The following is a 23,730-nucleotide window of genomic DNA, read 5'->3' as shown; positions in this document are numbered from 1 at the left end:
ACATAGACGCTTAAATGAGCCTAGATGCATGTGGCTACAGAAAGTACCTGCAGACAAGTGATGGCAGCTTTGTGCTGTTGATTTTAAAATATTATTCTTGTGATTTGTGTTGCTTAGGGCAGGCCTGACTCATCTGAAAGCTCTATTTCTCTCTTTTATGGTTGTTATAGCAGAGCTGTAGCAGGGATGCCAATTGCTTGCTGTAGAAATCTGCTGACAGCAGTAAGCTGCCTATATTTCCCTGACCAAATCTTCCACTGGAAGTAATCCTAGCTCAAATAAAAGGCTGATGTATCCAGATTACCTGCTGTACAAAAGTTATTAAAATAGAAAAATCAAAAGAAAATAATTGCCTTCTGAGCCACAAAGTGAACATGAGAGAGGAGGAATGATCTAAAGGAAATAAGAGAAAAGTATAGATGAGTTCAGACACAAGGCATGTGGTTGTGGTGACCTGGAAAAAACTCTTTTTTGTAGGGATGGGAGTCAAGAAGCTTGAAAGCTTCTGCTTCAAAGGCAGCTAATACAAGAATACTATTTCTGGGCATGACATTATATATAGACTCTTCCATATACTAACACTTAATTTGATGTTTGCCAAGAGAGATACAGGGGTCATCTGCAAATAATGTTCTCTCCCTGACAGTCTGTTCCTTGCAGCATCACAGCAGCAAAAACCTCTGTCTCACAGTTTTTCCATGTCTTTCCTTATGAGTTTACATCAGTGTTAAGATAATTGATTTACAGTTAATAATTAAGGCTAAAGGCATGCCTGTGGTCACACAGGACACATGTTTAGGGAGGTTTTGGTGCACAGGTTTCCCAAGCCCTAGGCTAATGACTTACTCCATGGCCACCATTCCCACACAAGGGAAATGCAAACACACAAATCACTTTCCACTGAAATCCAGTGAAAACTGAATTAAGCATTGCTAGAATTCCACTTTCCAAGCACGGTGAAGTAGAGGAGCCTGTCACCAAGTACAATTCTTAGGGAAAGTCCTCCCTGTAATGCAGAGCAGTAGGATGACATGCCAGGGGACCACACATGGGGACAGGCACAGAGGGCTGGAAAGCCAACTCTCAGGACCAAAAAAAAAGGAATTAAGTTCATGCAGTAAACACAGAGGATTCAAGTGAAGCAGAGTTGCAGAATTCTTGGCTTCTCTCTGCACTTCAGAGTCCCAGTGTGTGACAAACTGGATCAGGCTAATTTCTGCACTACCCAATACCCTTTCTCCAAGCTGTGACAATCATCACATCCTCCAGAATAATTCCTGCACCTTTCTAGAAAATAAATACATACAAAACAACTTTATGTCTATTAGTAAATCTCTGATCCTGCTTTTTAATTTTTTTTTTTTAGTTTTGTACATACTCTGTTTTGTGCACACTCTTTGAATCGCTCTAAACTGTTCACTTTTCTGGTACTTTGAGGCAGTTATACTTTATTACTTAATATACTTTATATACTTAAGTTATATTTTTATTGATGATTTTATTTTTTCCTTCACAGAACTGCCCCTTTCCATTGAGTGCCTTTAATTTCTAATTTCCAAAGAGCCAGAGTAAAACAATACCGATCCATATTTTCTGCTGCATTCATTATTTTTAAGCTTTAAACTATGTTTTTAGGGGTTTTTTTACAGGTAATATGCATTGATTGTCCTCCTATGTTTTTAAAGTTGAGGATTTTTCATGCAAACTCTTTTCCATCTGATTAGGACTGGTACAGATGGTGCCAGATGCTACCACACTAGCGAAGATCCACAGGGAGTCTGGCCTGATAGGACCACTGAAAGAAAACACAATTAAGAAATGGTTTCACCATCACCATCCTCTGGAATCAAGTTACCAAGAGGTAACATCATAATGAAGCTTATTACACATTTTCATGCTATGCCATGGGGAAAATAAAAAAGAACCAAATTACAGTAGGCAGCAAAAACGAGTGGCTCAGACACGAGACAAGTTTCATGCAGAGAAACCAGGGAATCCACTTAAATTCCACTCTCTGTCTAAGGAAATATTGCTGTTTATCAGGTGTATGGCATTACATTTTCTATAAAAATGTGTCATGGAGATGTTTTGAAATTTAGTAGAAAGGGAAGAGAAATTGAAATAGAAATCATCTTGAACTCAGGAAAAAATTCGGTTTTAGGTCAGCTCTTTAAATTCTTTATTTTATATGAACCACATAAAGTCTTGACAGATTTCCTGTATTTAGGAACAACCATGCCAATACCTAGAGTTTCAGAAAGCTGCTTTATCAAAACCACCCAGTCATAGTCAAAATACAAAGTACAGAAGATCATGCTTTTCATATCACGTGTTCTCATGGGACCCCATGTAAAGCATCTGATTTTATGAGACTACTTGTTCTGCACGAGCCAAACAATTGGAAATTTTATCTATAGGAGCAAAGGAAATCTTTCTATTAATTCCTTATAGGGTGAGCCCCTAAAAAAAAAATATTTTTTTGTGTTTCTGAGACAATTTTTATAATCCTTTTCCTGTGCAAACAATAAATTAGTGAGCAAAATTTTAAATTTAAAGGAGCACTTTGAGTATTTAGCACTCTGAGAATGAAATGCTTTTATAGCAGTTTGTTAGTAGATGTATTATACATATGCTTGGTAAACTTTACTAATTTTGTAATTATTCCATAGTCATTTTCTTATCCACATTTTGTCTATGAATGCTTGAATTCCTCATATATCATTTGATTCCATTAAACAGGAACAATCTATGTAGAATGGGTATTTTTTTTACAAGTTAGTCTGTTTACAGCTTTATGGTAGGAGTGCAGACAACATTTCAATTCAAAAGTGAGGTGCTGCTAGTTATTGATTGAAAACGTGATTTCTTTCTGCTGCTGCTGTTTGTAAAGAATACCATTAATGTGGAATATGCTAAAACAAATTCATACCCAATTTCTTCCCATTTTTTAAGTATATAAAATGCAGTCAGATCTGATTACATAGGATATGCATAAAATTACTACAATGCATTCCCTTTGTGCCTGCTTGTGAATGAACCTTCATCTTTTTTTACTCCTCCATCATTTTTTACTCGTACAGTACTAGATTTAAGGTGCTCAGAAAACTGGTGCAGAGCAAGCTTTAATATCCTCATTTTACAGCTGGGTGAACAAAATCACAGAAAGCTTAAGTGTTTTATCCAAGGTCATCAAAGTGAGTAAGTAGCACAGTTAGACATAAATTCAGCCAACTCTTGAGCTGTGGCCTAAGTCTCACCATTGCAGGTGGCACTTTGCATTTACAGGGAATTCCTGAAAGCCTAAATAATCATTTGCCTCGGCCAATGTAGGTTTTTCTCCAAAAAAATTAAGATCCAGATTAGGATGGTTTGGGGTTTCTTTTTATATTTTTTATATTTTATAATTTTTAAAAATTTTATATATTTTTATATATTTATATATTTTATATTTATATATTTAATATATAATATATATTATTATATATTATAAATAATTTTATTATATATTGTATGTTTATATGTTTATATTTTATATTATATCTTTATATTATATATTTTATATTTTATTTATTTTTATTACTTATTACACTCTATACATTGCAATTTAAATTCATGGGACATGGGCTGAATTTAAGAAAACAAAAAATAAAACCCACATAGATATAGAACAATGCAGTGGATGTAAAAGAGCCAAAATCCTTTTTACAAAGCAAATGGTTAAATCTGTGCATTTCCAAATAATTCCCTTACAGTTGTTTTTGCAATTTACCTGCAGAACACTGAACAGAAAATGCCTTCCTGCCAAGAAGCTTTTTTTTCCTTAAGCATCTTTCACCTTAAAGTTTTCTGTAGACTTCCAGGTATCTTCAGAACACAAGAGTAAAACCTCATGCGTAAAATTGTTCTTGTGTTGTAGCTTTGAAGTGTTTGAGTGCCATCTCTGTACCATTCCTACTCAGACCTGTCTCATGAATCTCTTTTCAAAACTGCCTGGTAAAATTTTAACCTGGCAAAATTTAATTTTGCCAACACACATAGCATATGTAAAATTACATTTAAAAAAAATTATATATATAGATAGATATAGATAGATATAGATTATATATAGATATAGATATAGATATAGATATAGATTATATATAAAATATAATTAATATATTAATATCTATTAATATATAATATATTGTTCTATATTAATTATTTAATTATAATATATATATATACTATATATAAAAATATATCTGGATATTTCATGTGAGAGCTTTTTTTTTACTCACTAGGCCATAAGGAATTTCTTTTATTCCTGTGCTGGTTGGTGTGTTGTTACCTTCATCCTGGGAGTCTGTGATCGACACAGTGACAACATAATGCTGACAAAATCTGGACACATGTTCCACATAGATTTTGGAAGATTTTTGGGTCATGCACAGATGTTTGGAAGCATAAGAAGGTTGGTATCTATAATAACACACAGTTAACTTCAAAGCAGTGGTCTGAAATTTCAACTCCCTTAAAAAAAAAAACCAAGCAAGATTACGCTTTCTTTTTTCTTCTTCTTCCTGTATTTTCTAAAACAACATATTTGAAACTTGTGAAAAGTGTAGGAATGACTGAAAAAGGATTAAAAGATGTTGGAGATCCCTTTCCAGCGTAAATGAAAAATGTGAATCCTTGTTTGCTCAGGAATTTGAGTGATGTAGTTCAGTAGTGACCAGAATAGAAGAATTCTGATGTCCATTGCTTTTTTTTTTTTCCCCAGCTGAGGAGGGTTCCTAAAATGGATCCATATCTTTTTATCTGTCTAATTGACAACTTTCTTCCCATATTCAGAGAAGGAACCAAATTTTCCAAATAGACATGGAGAATAATTAAACTATGTGGGTAAATTTGCAAACTTTTTCATTATCTTTTGAAGTTCCACATCAAACCACACCGAGCTCAGGGGTTGCTCTGCAAATATCTGATTACCTTTGTAGGTGTGATGTACCTGTGTCATGCTAAGGAGAAATAGTGTGATCATGTATCCAAGCTCCTACTGTGGACATGTTAGGAAGGAATGAATTGAAGTGGGATAAGGATAGGATAATGCCAGCATGTCCAGAACACAAAGGAGCTGTTTTAAGTTTCTTTACCCTGTTTTAGCAGGGTAAAGAATGGATGGATGTTCCCCTTAAGTGACAAGATGAGTAGCGTGTGTATGTCTTTCATCCATGTTTTCTAAAAAGTTCCAGATCAATTGTCAGAATTAAGTTTGAGCTAATTTTCTTCTTTTTTTTTTTTTCCTTTTTTTTTCTTTTTTGTTTTTGTTAAGCTGGCCTTTGCCTGCTCTAGACTGTCTCAGTGTGTTAGACAGACACAACAGCATGGGGGTATTGATATGAGGGAAGCTGATGAGGATAATAAGTACTTCTAATTCAGGCAGTGAAAAGATTTAGTTGCAGTGCTTAGAATTATCATCCATCATTCAAGATATGCACCCTTAATCCTCCTTATTTACTGTGGAGAGAATAAAGCAGAAGAGAGCAATAAAAACATACTCAGGCACACTCCTTGTCAAGTGCTGCATCCTTCTCTACAACAAAACTCCTGTTGGAACCTGGCAGGAATTTCCTTGAGTAGTAATTTTTCATGAACAAGAAATTACCTAGCTGAGTGAACAACAGGATGAAGCAAATATAAGAGGGGGCACAACAACCAAATTTAAAAGATGTAAGAGCAGTAATAAAAAATAGATACTAATATTACTGTTTTACAGCTCAGTTATGCTACACCTTTTATTAAGTCTATGAAAACTTGAAAATAGAGTCACTTCCACAAACATCAGCCTATTTTCCCATTTCTCAATGCAGTGTGCTGCTTTTAAACTACAGAATAAAGTCATATATTTAGGATCTCCATTCATGGACTGCCCTCATGATTCCTTAGGAAAATTGGGTCTCCCACTTAAGAGCACTCTGCAAACACCATGGGATAATCACTGTTTCCCTCAAGCCCACATGCAACAGAACACATTAATATTTTATGAATTGTATTGTTCTGTATTAATATTTTAGTTATACAGTATTAATGACCATTGTCCTTATGAGTTGTATGCACCATCTTGAAATGTAACACATTATTTGGAACACAGGGATATCACATTTTGACACGTCACAAACTTCAGGTTCTCTCAAAATTTGGAGCTCTCGGTGCTGGTTGTATCTACTCATTCCCACAAGGCAAGTCCTGAAAGAGGTTTGGCCTCTGGTTTCTTTAGCAGCCCTGCTATTCTACTTTTATTTGAGTTCTTATTAGATTTTTATTTGAGGGTTTTTTTGCTCCCAGAATATCATACTCTAAAATAATATTGAAAAAACAGCAGCACAATGCTGCCAAACCTAAGAATTATTAGTGCTGACCCTTTGGGGGGTATTGTAGATAGATATTCTGGTAGACAGATATTCTACATACATTCTGGGGTTCTATAGGAGCTTTAAAGAAAGCAAAGCATCAGATGCAAAGCCCTGCACTTGGGATTTACACACATCATACAAACCTTTTTTGTGTGTGAGTGTAAAATGAAATCTGTGCAGATCAATGAAGGGTTACAGGCAAGGAGTCCCTGCCTGAAGCGTGTAAATCATTCCTTACAGAACTTGGCAAGCTGCTTGCCACAGCTGTCCATTTCCTGCTCTCTCTTTTTGCCCTTACCAAAATCTGATTCCTCGTGGAACTCCCTGAGGGTGGGTCCTCTGCAGCATCCTGCATGTGGAATCCTTCTCCTGATGGAGGTGAAGTGCAAGGAGAGCTTTGGCAGCTCAGGGGCTCACACACACGAGCAGCAGCTCCTCCTGGCACATCCAGAATGAGCCTACAGAGAACCTGTAAGCTGACATCATTCATCCAGTCAAACTCACATTTGCATTCCTGATTGTGAATACCATAAAAAGGGGATTAGTAAACTTTTCTAATTCCTGCCCTCATCTTTAAATGATACCCAATAAATCTGCTCAGTTTCGATTCCAAGTCAAAAATCAGTTCTTCCTGATACGAGAGGGAAGAGGAATCAGGAACTTTCTTTCTACATGTGCCTTCACAATGCAGTAAATACTTTAAATAGTAATAATAACACATCTTTCCTTGGATCTGGAGCTAATATTTCAGAAGTATTGCAGGGAGATTTATGACCTATCTGACCAATAGCATAACAGAGAGCTTGGCAGGAGAATTATTCCCAAAGACCCATAGGGAACTTTCCTACTGAACCGTGAGATTTCATTATCTTCTCTTTCTATTTTTTTTTTTTTTTAATCACACTGAATGACACCTTTTGCTAGCAGTAATAAAATGCCTTTCATTCTCTAACCCAGCCTCCACTTTTGACCCTACATTCCCCCAAAAACAGGCAAATCTGCAGGTACACTTCAAACTGTAGGAAGAAATAACTCTTGTTTAATTTCTTCACGTATCTGCCTTATTCTTCATCTGTTGAGTGTCCTGTGGCAATCATCTCAGACCCACTCACAGGTAAATAGGTGTAATATTATCCAGATAATAGCCATATAATGTACTATATACTATATACTATATGTTATATGTTATATATTATATATTATATATTTTATATTGTATATTATATTATATTATATTATATTATATTATATTATATTATATTATATTATATTATATATTATATATTACATATTATATATTATATATTATATATTATATATTACATATTACATATTATATATATTATATATATGATATATTATACATTATACATTATATAATGTATGTTATATAATGTATATTATATATTATATATTATACATCGCATATCATATATCATATATCATATATAATGTATAATATATAGTATATAATATACAATATATAACATATAACATAATATAGCATATAGAATATAGACTATATAGAATATCGACTATAGAATATAGAATATAGAATATAGAATATAGAATATAATATTATATATTATATCATATCTAACATATAACATATAATACATAATATTTAATATATATTATAATATATAATTATAATGTATAATGTATAATGTATAATATAATATGATATAACATATCCAGATAATCATCCAAGTCTGAATCATCTGATTCAGTCACCAGGTGATCTGGAAGAAGGATTCTGGCTCATGGTTTTACCTGCCATGCTTTGCTTGCCTTTGTTTACTTCCTTTCAGTTCTGACCAGCTCCCTTTGAACATTCCTTCCTTGGCGAATTAAGCAGCAAGAGATTTATTTAAATCCTGTGCTGACTGAACTAATCCAAAATTCAGCAGTCAATCACATCCTCCCCACTACCAGCCACTTCCAGCGCTGTCATTTATCATTTTTCAGTGAGGAGAAGTGTGAGACTTGGTGGCAAGACACGAAGTGCTCATGGCACACTGTAAATCCACCTTTTGATAACATCAGTGTCCATTTTTTCTCTTTAAACATCCAGTCATCCTGATTACCTCCAGCACTCACTGGCCTTTTCTTTTCCCTGATCTGAATCACAGAGACCCTCTTGTCTCTTTGCCAAACTAATCCTGGCTCTTGGCATGGTTTTCCCAGAATTTAAATCTGCTAAGCTGGTTTTCTTCTACAAAGTTAATTACTAGAGACAGCCTAACTATTCCTTTGGGAAATTCTAGTTAATAGGGAAGTTTCAAAAATATGGGAAAATTATGTTTCCCACACTTTTTTCTTAGGTTGCTTTTATTATACTGAGAAGTACTTCAGAACATCTAAGTACAGAGAAATATAGAAGTGCCTCTTTCTATTTTGAAAGTAATACATTTCATCTTTAGTGTTAATAACCTAAAATGTGTGTTAATGTCTCACTAGAAGTGTTGATTTTTAAAAAAGAAAATTCAGATATTTCTTTCTAAAAGAGAAATGTTGGCTTATGGGCATGGAAAAATAAGTTTTATCTGCATTTTTGATTGTATTGTATCTACTTTTGTTCTCTTTTTTCCTAAAAAAAGATAAAATGGGGAAGAAGGAAGAATTTGAGAATAATACATTTTACTTTTTTCTTTTTACCTTTTAAAAATTTTATTTAGAGCATTCATAAAGTCTAAAACTTGAAAATAAAAACTTAGAAGCATAATCACTTTTTGTTTTCTAAATTTATGCACAAAAACTCATGCCTGTATTAGATGCTGAAGGATTTCAGTAGGAATTTTCAGTAAGTCTCATTATTAATTTATTCTCTGCAGTTTATTTTCCTGGCATGATGTGTCTGGGTTTATTAGTTTCTGTGAAATGGTAGCTCCTAATTCTTTGCCACTATTCACTTTCAGCAATTCCTGTTATGTCACCCTCCAAAAATCTCTGACTGCAACCCTGGAAAGATTTAATTTCATGACTTAAAGCACCTTAAGTAGCCCAAATGATCTTAATAAGATTATACAGATGTTTAAAGACTTCCATACACATAAAGAATGGAAATATGCATGAAGATCTGTATGTGAAACAGCGTCATCTCCAAGGTGTCAAGGCCTAAAGGGGCTTGTATTTATCAGGGAAGTCCATCACTTTAGAAATTCAAGTGCCTCTAGCTGTCCCAAATTGAGCAGCAAAAGCACAAGTTGAGTCTGAGAACACATGAACAGCACAAACTGCACTCAGGGGGTTCAGGTACACTTCTGTCTGCCCTGAGGGATAGGGGTTTATTCTTCCTAGCCTGGTGCTTTCTCTAATTATTGAGCCTGGATCGTAGTTTGCCCTTTTCCATTGTTGTTTCTATATTTTTTCCCTTTTTTTTGCATGGTTTGGTTTGGTTTGGTTTTTTGGTTTGTTGGGTTTTTTTCAGTAAGAGACTCTTGTGGGGGAACTTCAACTGAAATGCTTTGTAATCAAAGTAAATTATATTCACTGCCCACTTCAGAATCTCCATTGTTTTTGGTTATCCTTTTCCAAGTACTCAGACAATTAAGAGAGGCACTGTTTTTTTCCATACAGTATCCAGTTCTGTTCATGCAAGAGCTTTGTTCCTCTTGTTGGGTTGAGTTTCCTGGAAACCAGTTCTTGTCTGCTGCAACTCTCAGAATCCTTCTTGGCTTTTCCTTCACTCCAAGGGTGGCATAAACTGCTTTCCTATCTTCACTTTCCTGAAGAAGTTATCAGCTGTTCCTGTTAACCATGTGGGCTGGAGAAGCTGCTTGATGCTTCCAGAGCCATCAGCAGAATTCCCTCTGCTTTGGGAGATTGGCTGCACATGAGGTATTTAAGGGATTTCCTATCAAATTCCCCTCCTCTCTCCTCTTCCCTCCTCGTTCTGTTAGCCACCCTGTGATTTTTTGTAGGACATGGATCTAGAGATGAGAAATTTAACAATGAACCAGAAAGAAAAGGGGGAGAAGACATCATGGCCACTGTCCATTTTGATTACAGTTTTATTTGTTATCCTTTTCAAAGTATAACTGCTTATAGAGATGTGCATTTTCTCCTCCCTGCTCCCATCAGAAACATTGCATTGTATCACCCCTTTCTCTGAAAGCTTTCTACACTTTTTTATGTTCGAGGGAGCTGTTCTCACATGCACTCAAATGTACATTTATATTCAGGGGAAGCTGTTCTCACACACAGTCAAGTATACATCAAGCACTTTTAAATTAATCTCTGTTTCTTGGTCTTCTTTTTTTTTTTTTTTCTTTTTTTTTTTTTTCTTTTTCTTGTTCTGTACACCACGCCTTTGTCCTTCATCCTTAGCTGGAAAGCATACTGATGTATTTAATTCATGTAGGATTTCATCCCCTGCCCCGAGGAATTTCTTTGCAATTCAATTTCTTCATCACTGGTTTATTTCTATATTTTGCCTGGTGATATACAAATGCCCTGCAACCATCTATTAATGTGTTTTCTAAATATCCATCTCATACTGAAAAGGCCTGTTAGCTGAATATTCCATGGGTAGGGCATATAATCCTCCTTGTTTGGCTTCTTTTAAGGCACCTTTCAGGTCTCAGTTTTAAAGTCTTCTTCACTGCTGAGGGCCAGTCAAGACACAAAAAAGCAATTGTCCAGCAATCTCTGTTAACAAGAGGAATTGCTCCAATCTCCTTGTGAATTAACTCTCAAGTGGTTTATCAATAGGGCCAGTAATAAACTCTTAACAAACACAGAAAATTTGATAGTCTTAGAAAATTGTGTAAGGCATGGGGAATGCTGCACTGAGCAGTGTCAAATATTGAAGGTGAAGTGCAGAAAGGATTGGACTCCAGCTGGGTGTTGTTTTGCAGTCTGGCTGCTGGTGGCTGAGTGCAGGCTGCTCTGTCTGTGTCTGTCGGAGCAGGAGAGCCCAGCTCAGCTCAAGAGGGGCCTTAGCTGGTGCCAGGGGTGCTTCCTAACCAATGTTTGCAACAGGACAACATCTGCAGCTAATCAAGACAAATATGTTCCTAAAGCAGAGCAGATCTCCTTTCAAGGAGCGTCTTTTTAGGGATCTTCTGAAGTATGCCACCAGCTAACTGCACGGAATGGTTGAAATTCTGTGACATTAAAGAATAAATTCTGTGTTCAGATTGTGGCAGAACTGGAGATTGCAGCAGGGGCTGGGCACTGCAGCCAGAGTGAAATCCATCCAGAGGTGCCTCCAACAAGTTTCTTTACGAGCCTTGCCAATTTCCTTGCTCCATGGGAGGGTTGCAGATGGGTCCCTGTGTGCAAAAACTGGGTCTGTCCTAGGACCTGTGACCGTGTCTAAGCTCAGCTGTCAGCAGCCCTGTTACTGTCAATCCTTCAGGACCAGGTGTGATCAAATCTCTGTCATTTTCCCACTCACGAGCTTCCATTGGCCCTGAATCAGAGGGATTTTAGTTAAGCCACACTTGTAAACTTTTTAATCTGTTTTTTTCATTCTTCTGCACTTCTCTTCACACGTGGATTTCTCAGTCCCCTCTGGGCTGAGCTCTTTTGGAGTTCTGTTTATCTCAGTTCTCTGGGTCAGGAAGAAAACTCCAAAGCTCGTCAGGATCTTGTTTCTCATGTTTATTAGGATTCCATCACAAAACTTGGCAAGTCTTTCCAGACTTTTTGTTCAGGTTCAATTCATCCTGCTCTTTTGGCTCACTTTGGCTTTGAAGGCACAAAATGGCCTTGAACTATGCAATTATTTTATCTTTATACTTATTTTTATATAATTAACAAGAGACACGTATATTATTTTTCTTAATGACCCAATGACCCATCCCTTGTGGGCTGCACTGTGACATTTTTTTATTCAACCACTTATTACTACTCAAAAACCTCTAGAAGAAGAAAATGAAGAAGAAAGAAGGAAAGAGACAACACTCTAAATCTTGCTCTCTAAACTAGTTTAAACTTTAACTTTTTCACCCAGTGACTTAAGAAAACTCTCTAATCTACACACTCACACTTTTAGCTTTTCTATCTAACTTTAAGAGTTGTTTTCATGTAACACCATGAAAACATGCCCATAAATTTCATGTTATATGAAATTCAGTGTTTTTCTGGATTTTAGAGCCAGTTATCAGAGACAAGAGCACGCACTGTGTGTCTCAGACTCCAACACTCCCTTGCACTTTGCACAGGCAAAGGGGCACAAAAGAATAGCTGCTGTGACTCAGTTTACAACAGAATTATGAATCAGAATGAGAGAGAATCAGATGAATCAGCCCCTAGCTTAGGCGAGGGTTAACAGTTTGTTTTCCACTATATCCATTAAACATGCTTAAATCTCCATGAGATCAATTCAGTTACTGATAGGAAGACACAAATCTTTCAGAATAGGACAGTCCAATGTGGGAAATTCTTCTTTTATGGCTGACCAAAATAGTGGGTATGTTCAACACAGGGATTTGACTGAAGAGCTAATAGTGAGGCTGTGGTAGTAAAAAATGATATTAGCAAACTTGATATACATAAAAGAAGAATTAGTGAATAAATAAGGCTATAATAGTTTAAGAACTATCTGCCTAAGGAATTCAGGAAATTCTTTCTAGTTTAATGTTTCTGCCTCTAAAGGTAGACATTAATGTAAAAAATACTGTGGGTAAAACTTCAATCAGAAATGAGACTTCAGATTTGTAGTTTGAAATCTTTTCTTGCAGTAGATACCTCAAACAGCAGCAGAAATGGCACAATATAGAGTTAAAACCATGTAACCTTGTATAGGCCTGGTCATTTAGTATAAGATTGTAGGTAAAGAAACTATTAGGTCCAAGTTTTAATTGTCCATAAAATGTAGTTTACTTAAGCCAAGGATGCTCAGGGCATTCAGAAATCTTTCTGTGCTATGGGAATGAGGTCAGAACTGAATTCAGACCAGTTCACCCAAGGCTGTGTCCAGCTGAATCTTAAAACCTCCCAGGAATGATCTTCCAAGGCAACCTGTTTCAATATTTACTTTTTCTCATAGTGAAGGGTTTGGGGGTTGTTTTGGTTTTGTCTTGTGGCCAGTCAGAACTTCAGCTGGTTCAGCTTTCTCTCTTATTCTTGTCTGGATCCATCTGTTTTAGAGCCTCCTGTAGATACAAGAAAATCCCCTTTGGCCTCTTGGAAACCTTTCATCTCCTGGGTAAACAAGTCCTTGTTCCTCAGCCCCTCCATGATGTTGGTGACTTTCTCCAGTTTAGTGACATCTTTCAAGTTTTGGCAGGGTATGAGCTAATAAATACTGAGTGGAACATCTTTATATGTGGCATCCTTCAGAATTTTCATTAACAACCAGTCTGATGGGATAGAGAATGTGTTTGTTCATTTTTTGGTAGAGGCCCTTTGTACAAGGTTTTGGTTGTGGTGAAAGTTTGGATTAGCAGTTTTTAGAAAGGGATCTGAGAGCCCTTCTTGCCATTTTACCACAGCCAAATAGGAGTTGATGATAAGATACTGGATGGAAGGGCTTGAAATTTGAAGTAATCCTTTTGTTTTCACCAGGAAAACTTCCCCTGGAATATTTTTAACATTTTACTGTTAGAAAGATGGAGATAGGGAGCCCAGGGAAATTACAAGGAGTCCAGGAAAAAAAAAGGCAATTAAAATCATCAGACATCTGAAATACAGGACTTGTGAGAAAAGGTGGAAGAAGTTGTCTACAGAAGATTGAGGGAAGACTTAGTAATAGTCTGCAAATACTTTAGAGGCTGCTGGAAGGAAGATGGGATCTTCATCTTCCCTTAGGAAAGAGCAAGAATTAATAAGATGAAAGCACAGCAAGAGTTAGATTAGGCATTAGGGAAAAAAATGCTGTGAGGGGGCATCCTAAACCAGAAATTTGATAGGGAGGTTAGAGAAGAACTCTCCCATAAAAATCTTTGAGAGTAGTCTAAATGAGAATCCCAGAAGCATGTTTATGATCTTGTCCTGATAAGAAGAAAAATGGAGGCCCAGGCATATTTCTTTATGTTTGCTGGTGATAAATTGTGTTGTGTGGTTGTTCCCTGTTTCATTATTTAATATATAAAAGGAGTGCCATTGATTATGGCTTTTTACTGTGTCTACAAATGTCTATGATTACTGTGATTAAATATTTTCACTTGGCTTTAGAGAAATAAGCACTCATGTTCATTTATTTTGTGTTCTTCAATAAGCTTTTGGCTTTTGCTGCAAAGGATGTCAGCAGTCAAGCACTCCCTAAAAGCACTTCCTATTTTATTGGATACATCTAAATTCCACATGGTCATGCTGAATATTATCAGTCACTCTTGACTCAGACAAAATGATTTTAAAGCAGTCAGAGAATATATGGGGGGGGGTTTTGCTGCTGAGCAGCTGATTTTAAAATTGCAAAGAGTTCTGAGTGGTTTCTCACACATTGTCCATAAGAAAACTTGGACTACAACAGATTTGCTCTCACTGCATTAATGGGTGTGACTTGGACTTTTCCATAAGTGCACTGTCGGGAAGCTTAGATTGGATCAGAGCAAAGGTCATTTTGTGGTTGGTTATCTCATAGGTTTTTCCTACTTAATACAAAAAGAAGTTTGTGTATCATTCTTAAATGTTCTGTACCGTGAGATTCAGTCAGGAAAAACTAAAACCACTGTTGACCTTACAAGCTTTGTTAATCAGTTTACATCTTGTGTTTCATAACAAATCCTGATGCTCTGACTGGTTTTCTTGGAATGCAGCATTATTCTAGCCCACAGTGAAGTCCCAGTAGATGTTCCCATCACCCCAGACCAAGTTTATTTTTGCCTGATCTCTTCATTTCCTTGAGGTTTCCTTTCTTTTTTTTTTTCCCCTCTCATGATTTATCATCCAAACATTTATAATCTCCAGAGGAACTGCAAAATGCATTCCCATGAAAATCTTAAATCTCTAAAAGAAAAAAAAAAAAAAACAACAAAAACAACCATAAAGTAGCCTTGTTTCTTGCTGAATGGTTTGAGTAAACTCTTTTGTCACAGCCATAGTAAAGTAATAAAGTCCAGGACTTCAACCAGACTCTGTCATAAATGGGAATATTTCCTTTTTGACCGATTTCTACTATAAAACCAAAGGGTTCATTAATCTCATCTAGGGCTTTAGTGGGGGAAAAAGAAAAAAGGAAAGGAAAGAGTACTCAAGATGTGATAAGGTAGCTTGAATGATTTTGGGGGTTTTATTGGCTGTTCATCTTTGGTCAATCTCAAGCCATATTAGTTCTCTCAGTGAGGCTTTTTTTTTTTTTTTCTAAAAATAATGGTACCAGACATTATAATTACACAATAGAGGTCATTCAACAATGCTTCAATTCCACATTTCTTTAGAACACCATAAATAAGAAATAAAAAAAGCTTTTGGTCTACAGAGATGTGGTAAAAGGCTTTTGCTTGAAAGTACTTCATCATCCCAGTATTTTTTAGCTGATGCCAGGGATTTCTTTAGTTTGATGGAGGCAGCAAGTTGTATAAATACAGATTTTAGCTCCCATTGTCTGTAATGCAATCATTGGTCATCAAACATCTCATGCATATGAAGTGTTATAGGCCTCAGCTGTGATCTTGAAGGTGTTTTGGGGTAAGAAGTAATTAATGTTTGTAATTTTAGATAAGATCACGTGAGCAATCTATGTGATAAACAGAGGTCTAAGTGAGGGCTGTTGCTACCAGGCCTCTGGATGCACTGCTCATCTTCTGAATAAATGCCAGAATGGAATGTGATCTTGGTGATGTGCCCCAGAAAAGGCTGCCTGTTAAAGATGTGCTGATTTAAATAGAGAAATTCAGCCTGTGCACCAGGGTGAGGTTCATTTGCACGGGGCAACAACAGGGCACACGTTACTTTTCTCCTGGAGACTGAAACAGCCTCTATTTGCTGATGTAAATTCTCATGGTGGACAGTGACTGGACTTGGCTGCTTCTAATTTTGCTGGAGAATTTTCCCGTCTGTTTTTTTGTTATCCAAAGGAGTTTGTGAAAACAGGAAGGAACATTTTACATCCATGCACAGGCATTCATCCTGTCAATTGGTTTTGCAGAATCCTTTATGTTCTGTTCAGACAGTAAGTGTCTCTTCCCACTGAAACTTTATTTTATAATGCTGTTTTGAGAAATGGCTGTGTTGTTCCTTCTAGTGGATCTTGTTTCCCATATTCTAAGTTGGCTTTATGTGAGTTTTTGGGGTTTTTTTTAAATTTACATTTCAAAGTGTTTCCTTTGTGAACATCCACCTTCTTTACTGGAGCTTCAGCATTCAGGGCTTGCAGGGTTTACCTTGTGGGAGAGGCTCTGATAGCAAAAGGCCTTAAATAGAATTGGAGAAATCAAATTCCTACATCATATGTTGACAAGGGAGGACTGGCCTAATGCCCTAGAACATATTCACAAAAGACACTGAGAAATTTAAGAACCTTGTAAAACTGCATTCAGTCATCCCACAAGCAAAATTAATCTCTAAACAATGTAAATATTAAAATATCAGTTGTGTGTTCACACAGATCCTTTAGCAACAACAGCAAGAGAAATGACTAATGTTGCAATCATTACATTATGGGGAAGTTGGCCCACAGCCCAACCCAGCAACGTTAAAAACCATATTTCTTCCAGTAAAGTAATTTCTGATTGCAGTATCTGCTTTCAGCTCAAGTAGCTCAGTGTGGGAGACTTGGACTAGCTCAGAAAGGGCTGTGTTTTCATGGTGTAATTGTGTCTCTTGATGCAGCTGGACATCAGAAATCAGCTATGAATTTTGAATTAAATGCATCATATTTAGAGCACTAGTTTTTGACTTGGAATATTTTAGCCCAAGAACAAATTTGGGGTTTAGACATTCTCAGATTTATATTGGCCTTCTGTCACATATACATCAAGATGTTAACACTGATAATTTTCTCTCTCTCTCTTTCCTATGGGCTTCAACAAATTTAATTTCATTATTCTAATTGTATCAATATATTTAACATCTAATGTGTATTTTAAATATCACTGATAAAAAATAAGTTAAAAGACAAATGAATGAGTGAGTGAAAGCACTGATAAAAAATAAGCTAAAAAACAAATGAATGAGTGAGTGAAAGAAGGTTCTGGGAAAATCTGAACTCTCAGAAATCAGTAATAGACACAGGTTTGTAATTCCTTGAGATCTACAGCCCAAAAGTACACAATAACTGTGTAACAGTCACACACTTTAATAAAACCCTCCAAATATGCACTCACATCTTACATCGTACAGAAAAATGTGGAGGGAAAGAATTTTTATTGTGGACCTTCATCATGCCTAGTACTGCTTTGCTAAACTGAATATCTTTTGATATATTTTTTTTTAAAAACCATCCTAGTGGCCTGGACTGTTTGGAGGTGAAAGACAACTGTGGGAGATGAGGATTCAGAGTTAGCTGCCATGGAAGCCTTTCCAAATATAAAAGTGGGAAGCCACCTGAGCTTTTGTTGTGACTTTAACTTCCAGCTGTAGCCTAAAATCTCATGCCAACTTGTTTTAGTTTCTGCAGTAATGTAAGGCAGGCACGTTTATGGGAAGATGAGAAAAACTCCAGGAAAGCTCGTCTGTCTCATTTATGAATGCATCAGGAAGCAATGGGTTGACTCAGCCCATGTTTGAGGTTTTAGCAAGACGTCCTGAAATTTATTTCTGCATTTGAACTTACCAAGAACACTGAGTTTATTTGAATTTATTTCGAATTAAGAGTTAACAGACTGAATATTGCCTTGGAATAGAGCCCTCTAATCTGTTTACATGGTTCTGTGTACACAGTTGTGATGAGTAAATCACTGCAGTAGGTTTTTCTGTGTGAGGATGCAGTTTATCAGGCCTTTCTGGAACTACTGAGTGATAGGATTGTTAGGAGAAGCCTGGCTAATCTGTTTTCTTCTGAAATAGCATGCCATAGCCACAAACTATGCTGGTGATAAGAAAAAAAAAAGGCAAACCATGTTGTCAGATTCTGCACCTTATTTACCCAAGGGTGCACACAGAGTAACTGTAGAGAAAACAAGACAATGTATTTATATTCTGTTTTAACTGGAGTCAGAAACATCTCTTCAGGATGGTGTATATTTAATGATAGCATCATACCTTGGGGTTTTCTTGTTGTTGGATTGTGGAGGTGTAGGCCTTTTTCTGAAATTCCCTTCTTGCCTAGCAGGGAGTCGATATTTATAACCCACCCTCTCTGAGAACAACTTTTAAATATTTCAATACCAGGAGAGAACTTGTTTCCAGATTCACTTTCAGGATGGAGTCAAGAAATTAAAGAAAAACAAAGAGCCAGAAGAAAACACTTGCTCAGTTGTTGGATTTCTCACCAGGAAGCTCTTGCTGTCAAACCTGTCTCTGTCCCAATTAGTCAGTGACACCACACAGAGCAATAGAGGTTTCCACACTGGGAAAGGGAGAGATGAAATAATGATGAAGATAATACTGGAAAGCACAAATGTGAATAATGAGTTACGAATATTTACTGTCTTGCATGATTAGCTGTTTTGGGTGAAGTTCCTCAGGTAATTGTTCTCTTTTCCAGGGACAGAGCTCCCTTCATCTTCACATCAGAGATGGAGTATTTCATAACAGAGGGTGGAAAAAACCCACAGCGTTTTCAGGAGTTTGTGGAGCTTTGTTGTCGAGCTTACAATATAGTCAGGAAACACAGCCAGCTACTCCTGAACCTGCTAGAGATGGTAAGAAGCTCGAGGATGAAACCAAAAATCAATTTGCTCTGGGGTTCTCTTCCCTTTTCCCACCTCTCTGCACTATAATTTGAAGAGGTTTCAGGTGCACAGCTGATAATGTTAGAGCTGCACTTCCTGTGCAAAGAAGCTCTCCACTTTCAGTACTGATTTCTGAGAAAAGGAAAGCTAAGCTGCTTGGTGTTTTTCCATTTCATAATGCATTCTTTTTTTACAAAATAGCAGAAAACTACAGAAAAATCTGAGTAAAAGTTTTGCATTCAGGAATTTCACTCAGCCCTTTTTCTAGGTGTTCATTTACCATTCCTGTTCATGTCTACAAGACAAATTAAGCTAAATATTTCACATGGTGGGTGATCTGACAGTCCTTAGCAGCACAATGATGCCTTTAGAATGGGGGTGTTGCACATTTCCACAGGCTTTTCTTGGGATAGCAAACACAGGAAAGAAAGAGCAGTGCCCATATTCACACCAGTTTTAAAACTTTGTGTAGATTTTTAAGGCCTCTAGAAGTTTTTATCCTTAAGTATTCCCACTGATTCATGTGCTGTGGGGAATTCCATATCTGACTTACGCCTCTATTTACTTGTGTGGGAAAGGTTAATGATTTTCCCCATCATGGGTACAAGGAGAATATTACATTTACTAATATTTGCTAAGATGCTTGGCTAAGATATCAATCCAGAATTTGTATGCAGGGCCCCACGACCTAAGGGAGTGGTCTGTGCATGAAAAAGTCGACATGGATTTATAAACAAAGCTGCTGAGATTGGGGAACTGCTTAAGAATTGCTCTGTAAACACTACTTTATCATCTCCAACTTGTTCAATGGGGAAGGGCAAGAGAAATTGAAAGAATCTCTCCCCTTGCCTCTTCCACATTGTCCATGGATTCTCGTGCAGTGATTCAGTGAGAGATTCCCTGTTATGGAGCAGGAGGGATTGCTCCTGATCCCTTGAACCTGCTGCTTAGGAGCCACAAAGGTGCAACAAAACTGCATTCCCACCATAAAGCACAATTTTCCTCTGGAAGCTGCACAGAGTGAGGTTGTAGGAGATCCTGTCCAAGTTAAAGAGCCTGTAGAGAGCTCAGGATCAGCCTGTTCTCTCATCCACAGCAGTAATCCCTGCTTTTCTGAAGAGGTCGCCTAAAACTGCGTGCTGCAAATAAAGCCACCTCTCCTGCTCATCTCCTTGCAGGAGTGCAGTCCCTCTTTCTGCAAGTGGCAGATAATGATGCCAGATTACTCTGGGATAATAGAGAGCGTGGTTGGGAAATGCTCCTAGCAGGAGATCTGAAATAACTCTCTCTGCCTGGCCAAAGCTCAGGTTTGTCTGTATTCAGGACGTGCTGCATCTCTTGTTTCTGATGATCTTGTAGAGGAGGTAATAGAGCTGAGCTGAAAGTCAGCATCCAGATTTGTCTTAATATTTGTCAGAAGGCTGCAGCTCAGTCAGTTGTGTTGCACTTCATAATTGAAAAATAACTGGCAGCACACTCACACCCCATGGACAATCTCTTCAGAGCAAAAGGAATTAAGCAAGCAAGACCAGTTTGGGAGCACCTTGATTTTGCCAATAATATTTGGAAAGGTGAGTCTGTTTCTGCACTTGTTGAAGTGGGGTTTTGGTCAGAAGCTGTAAATATCAAAATCTTTCAGTTCCATGGGTCATTTCTGTAAAAAATAAACAGACTGTGAAGTTCTACTTTGAATTAATTTCCATACAGAGTTTCAGATGTCATCATGGAGGGATAAGGTTAACGAATCACTGCTTATGTGTATCAGTGAAAGTCTAAGATTTCTCTCACTCTTTGGAAACCTGCCTCATTAATCTTTAATTCTATTCCCCCATCTGTTTTCTCAGATGCTATTTGTAAAACACAGTTCAAAAAAAAAAACTAAAATAAGATTGTTTCTAGAAAACAGAGTCCTTCACAGAATATTACATTGAATGCACAGAACATTCACAGAACAGTAAACTGCACCCTGGGTGATCAGTGACAATTAGTGGTTTCTAGCAAACATGATTATGAACAAATTGAGGGATTTTTGGCCCAGTTTGGGAATTAGTGTTATTTCTTGGCGGTGAGCAGCATTCTTCTAAAGCTCTACTGATGTTTGCTACTGGGAGTAAGAAATAATCCATGAAGTTTCCATCATTTTCAAAAGCAGAAACATCTGTGGGAGACTCAAGAGTTTTCTGGCAGAGTTCAGCTGTGAAAATGACTGTAGTTCATCAGCTTTACTCTCATTAAAGATTTGATGTGAACTATTATAAGGAGGGTGATGGCAGGACACAAACACCTTCTGACTACTTTAAAGAAATACAAACTCCATTACCCTAATAAAGATTTTTTCATATAGAAAGTTATTAAAATGGACTTTATCACTCCCTTTTCTGGTGAAGGGCAAGGAGCTTAATTTGCCAATACAACAGCCTTTTTTGTTTACCTTTTTTTTTTTTTGTTATTAAATCCAAAGGGGGCAGGAGTTGTTATCATCTTCTATAACTGGGTTGAAGGTATATTGATAAGCACTGTGTGTCCTTCAGTGCTAAATATTGTTATTGTCCCTGCTGTCAACCCACTTTAATTCACCTCATTGAGCTTTCTGCCCCTCTGTTCCTTGTCAGTCAAAACTCTGCAAAGACAGAAATCTAACAGTGGTATCTTGGAATGGGGCTGAGCAAGATTCTCCTCATAATGCCAAAAAAAAAATGTACAAATGCTGAGAATGTTTGAAGGAATAACCTTAAAATAAAATCTCTGCTTCCTTTTTTTCTTTGCTGTTACTTGAAAAACTCAGTGGGTCTTTCTGTCTGAGCTAGACATAAATATCAATGAAGAACCCACAGCAGTGACTGCAAATTCAGATACATTTTCATCTGAGCAATCTGAAGGAGTGATGTTTTTCTGCATTACACAAAAAAAGCTTCACTCCCAACTTGCTGTGATTGCTGAGAAAAATCAGTAGGTTTTGAAGTGAGTAAATTTATTGTTGTTGTTGGCATTTGAAGATGCCTGGAGAAGAGCTGTACGGGCAATTGGACACACTGAGCTGTCTAATCCCCTCGAGTTTTTACTTTGAAAGGAGAATATTGGCATTATTTGGTTTTTGAATTTAATCTGACTAACTAGAATTTGGCTGGCTAACTAGAACAGTTCTGTCCCTCATCGATGGAGAATGATACCTGCTCCAGAGTGCTCACTGCCCACCCCAGGGCTGCTGCCATGAATCAGTGTCTGGAGAAGATTTTCTCCTCCTCTGATCTGTGATGCCTTTGCAGGAGGAGCCCAGGGCAGTGATGGTGGAACCAGGAGTTACAAATGAGAGGGTGATGTTGTGCTAAATTGAATTAGGGCTAAGGCAACACTGTGAGCTTAACAGAAGTGTGGTTGCTATTGTTCAGGTGGCTGGATTTGGTCACCTCCCCTTTATCACCATTAGGAGGATCTGAAGGAGGCTTAGCAATGCACACCTTGAGGTTATGGTATCCAAAGAGAAAATAAATAACTAAAATGGATTGTGGATGCTGACCCATGCCTCTTTCAGGTGCCTCAGTGTGAAGGTTTACAGTGCAATATATTCACTTTATTATTCCAGGCATTGCTCTAGCATCAGAACCACTTTTCAAATCAGCACAACTGTTTTACTGTTTTATTTTGGTGTAAAACCTTTCTTCGCTCACTTAGACCCATTTAGTTTAAACTTCTTTTCAATAGAACAGTGGACTAATGACCTAATATGACTTTACATTTAGATGCTGCATGCAGGATTGCCTGAGCTAAACAGCATCCAGGATCTGAAATATGTGTATGATAACCTCCGTCCTCAGGACTCAGATCTCCAGGCTACAAGTTACTTTACAAGGTAAAACCAGAATATAATCTAGAAACTTTGTTTTCTTCAGGGATTAATCAATTTTTCTCTTATGTTAAGAAGATTAATCAGGAAAAAGACCAAAAAGATGATTTGTCTTCACCTGTTTACTTTTAAAAGCTCATTCCTTATGCATGTTATAACCAGTTTCCTCAAATTTCTGGAAGAAACAGTTGTGCCTTTGTGGTACACTTGTAATGAGTCACTCAGTGCCTGGAAGTTTCTTAGGCTTTCATGGTGGAACCATCCTGATTTGTATCTAGCATTTTCTCTCTGTTTTTAAATGCAGCAGTTGAATGAAAACAGATTTGGACTGCTTAAAGAGATTCAACCTATTAATAGCCTGAGTGAGAGCCTTCAATTTCTGTATTTTACTCCTTTTCCTCTTTTGACCTTCTGTGTTACCTCAGAGAAGTCACTTTCCCTCTGCTAGCCATAGTTTCTCCATCTGCAAAACAGTGCTGGTTCTTGCTTTTAAACAATTAACAGATCAACCACAGAACAGGATATAGGTATCCTTGTGTGGATATAGGTAAATTTAAATCTTCATTTGTGTTAGGGTAATGGAACCTTTCACCTGTTTATGATAATAACTGGGGATTAATGAGGAGGAGCATAAAATCACAAATCATATGCATAAAATCACAAAAAGGCCCTCAGTCCTGATCTTTCAGGTCAGGTTTTGCATCACGTATCATTCCAGCTGTTGGTGTGATGAGGCTGTAGATGAAATGAGTGGAGACCTATCTAGAAC

The 23,730-nt window shown here is 37.1% G+C and overlaps 1 protein-coding gene across 1 annotated transcript in view; it reads left to right on the top strand.

Moving 5' to 3' along the window:
• Nucleotides 1-23,730, top strand: part of PIK3C2G (phosphatidylinositol-4-phosphate 3-kinase catalytic subunit type 2 gamma) — a 203,409-nt gene that overhangs the window by 122,139 nt on the left and 57,540 nt on the right. The window contains exons 24-27 of the mRNA XM_058852977.1: nucleotides 1,725-1,861; nucleotides 4,281-4,450; nucleotides 18,931-19,087; nucleotides 22,858-22,967. Of these exons, the coding sequence (XP_058708960.1) occupies nucleotides 1,725-1,861; nucleotides 4,281-4,450; nucleotides 18,931-19,087; nucleotides 22,858-22,967 (574 nt within the window). The remainder of the gene's footprint in view (nucleotides 1-1,724; nucleotides 1,862-4,280; nucleotides 4,451-18,930; nucleotides 19,088-22,857; nucleotides 22,968-23,730) is intronic.

The sequence above is a fragment of the Poecile atricapillus genome, chromosome 18 (genome assembly GCF_030490865.1).
Source record: "Poecile atricapillus isolate bPoeAtr1 chromosome 18, bPoeAtr1.hap1, whole genome shotgun sequence".
NCBI classification, from domain to species: Eukaryota; Metazoa; Chordata; class Aves; order Passeriformes; family Paridae; genus Poecile; species Poecile atricapillus.
The sequence above is the reverse complement of the archived record's forward strand: the minus strand, read 5'-3'. Positions and strand labels throughout refer to the sequence as shown.